The 4,054-nt window shown below is 37.6% G+C and overlaps 1 protein-coding gene across 1 annotated transcript; it reads left to right on the top strand.

The window, feature by feature from the left end:
* The first annotated feature begins 761 nt into the window (after window positions 1-761).
* Window positions 762-3,726, top strand: LOC147400291 (uncharacterized). Its single transcript, XM_086444554.1, has 6 exons — window positions 762-772; window positions 1,730-1,800; window positions 1,884-1,975; window positions 2,858-2,899; window positions 3,002-3,082; window positions 3,433-3,726. Exons 1-6 carry the CDS (start codon window positions 762-764, stop codon window positions 3,502-3,504), a joined length of 369 nt encoding a protein of 122 aa, XP_086300680.1. The 3' UTR covers window positions 3,505-3,726.
* The last annotated feature ends 328 nt before the right edge of the window (window positions 3,727-4,054 follow it).

Genomic DNA, 4,054 nt, shown 5'->3' with positions numbered 1-4,054 from the left:
TAAAAACAAATTAATAGTTGAAATTGCAGATAGAAATAAGAGAGGGACATTACACAAACAAACATGAGCCAAAAATGATCTACATGAGCCAAAAATCTGTAGACTAAAGTCCAAGCGTAGTGTGGCAATGGATCCACGATCAACCCCAACATCATTAAACCTATAACAAGTACATGTCAAATTAAATCCTAGCCAAGGCATCTAGAAAAATTATCTACATGAACAAAAAATTGATCGTCTAGACTCCGAGCATAGTGTGACAATGGATTTAGAGGATTATCCGAATATCTAACTCAATCCACGATTTTCAATGAGTAACAAAAATTTTATGGTGCCACATCTAAAGCAATACAACTAAGTGGGGACACAACCTTCACTACAAAAATGATAGGCTTTTAAGGCGCTTTTATTCGGCGATTTTGTGAAGTGCCAGCGATAAAACAATGTTAGGGGCGTTTTTAAAGAAAGGGCCACCACAGAGTTGCATACAACATCATTTTTCAAACACGCCTCCATTGGAGAACCAGAGGCAGATTATTCATGGCGGTTCTATGAAACAGTCCCAAAATACAGATCCATTGGAGGCGATGTTACGAAAACCACCTGTGAAGAACGGCGATTAGGGGTAGTTTCGTTGGAAACGCCTGTGAAGAACGACGAGCATCTGATGAATGGGAGGCATTTCCGTTGGAAACGCCTTTGAAGAAAGAAGAAACGAAACCCTAAATCGATTAAAATCATGATTTTAATGGCAAAAATCGATGGCGAGTTTGTGAATCGGCCAAACAAAACCTAAATCGAGGCTCCTTCTTCCAAAATGTAGTGAAGAATCGAGGCATTTTCAATTTGGCACCTTCATGGTCTCCATTTTGGCGGTAAGTTCTTTGTTTCCTCTTCTCCTCTCTCCATGCATGAGATGTGTACAACTAAAGGTTAGAAGGAGTCTTCTCATCTCCCAATTTTGACACAAATATTCCTCTTATCATAAAACTTTTAAGGACTTCTCATGTCACCATGTTGGTTGTTTGGCTACGTATCTATAACTGACACTTACATCCTTGGTATCCTTGATCATAGATAGCTTACTGTAATGGAACACATTGTTTTGTAAACATCCTTGAGAACATCACCCCCCCCCCCCAACACACACACACACACACACACACACACACAAGACACCACCACTTTTTTTTTTGTATTCCTTGAGAGCATTAACTTTAACTCCCCCACACCCCGCCACCACCATGGTTTTATATATATGTGTGGATTAGGATCCGTATACACATAAAGCTACTCATAAAGCTACAACGCGTTTTGTCTTATATGGGCAAAAATGTTTGGAATGGGCTGATTTTTTGTTAGGATGATCTCTATGGTGAAGAGATCATCCTCGCCAAAAATCAGCCAATGATAAAACTTCTAGCCCCATGTTTATGAGTTGAAAAAGTTTAGACCGTCCAATGTTTGTAAACCATTTTTTATGGGGTTATAAGTTTTGGAATGAAATGATTTTTTGCAAGGATAATTCCCTCACCATAGAGATCATCCTCACAAAAAATCAGCCCATTCCGAACCTTTTTAACCATATAAGACAAAAATGTTGTAGCTTTATGAGTAGCTTTATGTGTCTACGGAACCCCACCCTATATATATATATATATGTTGGAGAGAGGTGTGGGGATGAAACTTTTTGGGATGTATGTTACTTGTGAACTCAATTGACTTGTAGGTGGTGGTATATTGAGGGGATAATAAGAGAAAAGCCATCTAATGCGGAAGAAACACGCCAGTTCATCAAAGGTTTGATCGATGGTTCCTTCCCTCTTTTATTAGAAAGCTTAGCTTGGTCTGATCTGATGGACACACACCCACGTGTTTTGTAGGCTATTCTGGTAGGCATGCAGCAACAGTGGGATCTGTGCTTGTTACCAACCTTAAGACTGGAACCAGAAGAGTTGGATATGATAAAGTTGAGGTACTATTTTCTCATATTGTGATCTCTTCTCTAAAGTGCACCCTTGTCCAAATAGAGACAAAAATTTGTTTCTTTTTAGCGTTGTCAACAAATCTTCGAGAGAAATATCTATGTTTTCACTGTATGTTGTAGTAGCAGCTAAGGTAGATCAAATTTTTTTAACTACAACCTTGTGATACAAGAACAAAATATGCAAGTTGGAATTATTAGATAAGAGGAAATGCATGATATTTTTGGTCAAACATCATCGCATCATGAAACTAGGGCCTGGTGCATCTTGCGAAGAGAAATTCTCATCAATACTACTAGACATTGCACCCATGTGGTGCCCACAGTTCAACAGATCCCTTTTAGGGACACTCAGTTCAGAACTCAATCCATTAGCTCAGTCTTGAGCACACTCAAAGAAATATTTTGAACTCCTTGAGGAAAAAATAAGATAATTTCTATTGCTACACCAACTTTTGCTTACACCACCCCAAGATGTGTGCTAATTCTTTGGTGATTTACACATGAATGGGGGAGATGTTAGCAAAATTTAGCGTGACAATAGAATATCTAAAAAATAAACTATGAATCATATACTTGAATGAGGTCAATATTTGGTGCAGAAGATCTTCGTGGGATAGTTAGTACTAACCTCGCCATTTCAGGAATGCCCCGGGCTTCCTCTCACTGAATAGATTAAGTCAGTTATTTTAATTTCGCATCAAGTGGTAATGTTAGTGTCTAAAGCTTTGATTCTTTGAAGTTTAGTATTTGAAATATTTTCTTGTGAAGCCTGTCATTATTCATTTATATTGGGGAAGTTTATAAATTCCTTAATGAGACTTTACAAGTAAATTTTGAGAGAGTGATATTTTTTGTTGTGATGTTGTGCAGGTTTATTTCCATGACATACCAGATGAGATCATTGATAGCCTTGTAAAAGCTGGAAGAAATATTAATAACAATGTTTTCTCACTTGGTTGTTATTGCTTCATTTATGAGCATACTGGTTTGATGATTTTGTTTTAATTTATTCAGATCGATGAGGGACTTGTACTCAATGTTGCTGGGGGCCTAATACTTGAACATCCATCAACATTACCTTTTGTTGAAGTAGTTGTTAGTTCTAACTCTTCTCAATGTGATTATGTAACTAATGATTTTCAAATGCATATTTATTAGAAAAAACATGGTGGTGTCAAGGATCATGGATTTGCATGGCCCACTGATTGATCAATCTAGACCATTCTATTGGTGGGGCCCTTGGGCAATCACCCCAAAAATTCTGAATCTGATGATCCTAACATCTGAGGCATGGGTTCTTCTCATGATAGATATCGTTTTGGGGTTATGGCCCATACAAGAAATGGCTGACAGAATTTTCATAAAAGAGTGATGATTTAATTTCATGTTACTCCACATTCCCCATGTATTTTTTTGCTCATGAACCGATTTATGTTGCTATGTAGATAGGGGCAACGGATAGTGTTATGGGGCTTCCCAAGTCTCTTACAGAAAATATCATACAGGAGGTCCTCTAGCTTCTTCAATGGTTTGTTGTACCGTTTTCTCCATCTTGGCGTCGGTAATTACCCCATTTATCAATGTTTCGTGTTCTTCTCTGCACTTTTAGTTCAATCTTATTATTTGTTTCAGGTGGACTTGGGTTAGATAGATTCGAGTCATAAGTTGGCCATGGAATTGAGTATCACAAAAGATGATCATCCACGATCCAATTCTTATTGATTGTAACCATGGACTATAGTGACATCGCCACATAGATGGCACCCATATGGACCTTGACCCACCATTCAATACCTAATTGAAAAACAATCTATCAGACAGCTATTTGTCCTTGTAGAGGCAGCCAATTTGGAGCGTTTTCAAACTGAACCTTGATTTTGGCTGCCTTATTATAAGTTTTTGCTACACTTTGTTATTCTCTTGATGCATTCTACTTTTTGGGGGTTTGAGCATTATTGACAAGATTACATAGACAGTAAAAATGTGAAATTTGTGGGTGTTTTAGATATACCTCTCCACATTTTAGTGAATATTTGAGATACCATTGTGTTTTCAAACTGATGACAT

This window comes from Akebia trifoliata, chromosome 6, assembly GCF_017979445.1.
Source record: "Akebia trifoliata isolate Shusen 1 chromosome 6, ASM1797944v1, whole genome shotgun sequence".
Taxonomy (NCBI): domain Eukaryota; kingdom Viridiplantae; phylum Streptophyta; class Magnoliopsida; order Ranunculales; family Lardizabalaceae; genus Akebia; species Akebia trifoliata.
This window is presented reverse-complemented; position numbering and strand designations above follow the sequence as displayed.

Coding starts and splice junctions, on each gene's coding strand:
- LOC147400291 (XM_086444554.1), top strand. Junction 2,900..3,001: donor ATGAGATCATTGATAGCCTT/GTAAAAGCTGGA, acceptor TAATTTATTCAG/ATCGATGAGGGACTTGTACT. Junction 3,083..3,432: donor TACCTTTTGTTGAAGTAGTT/GTTAGTTCTAAC, acceptor GTTGCTATGTAG/ATAGGGGCAACGGATAGTGT.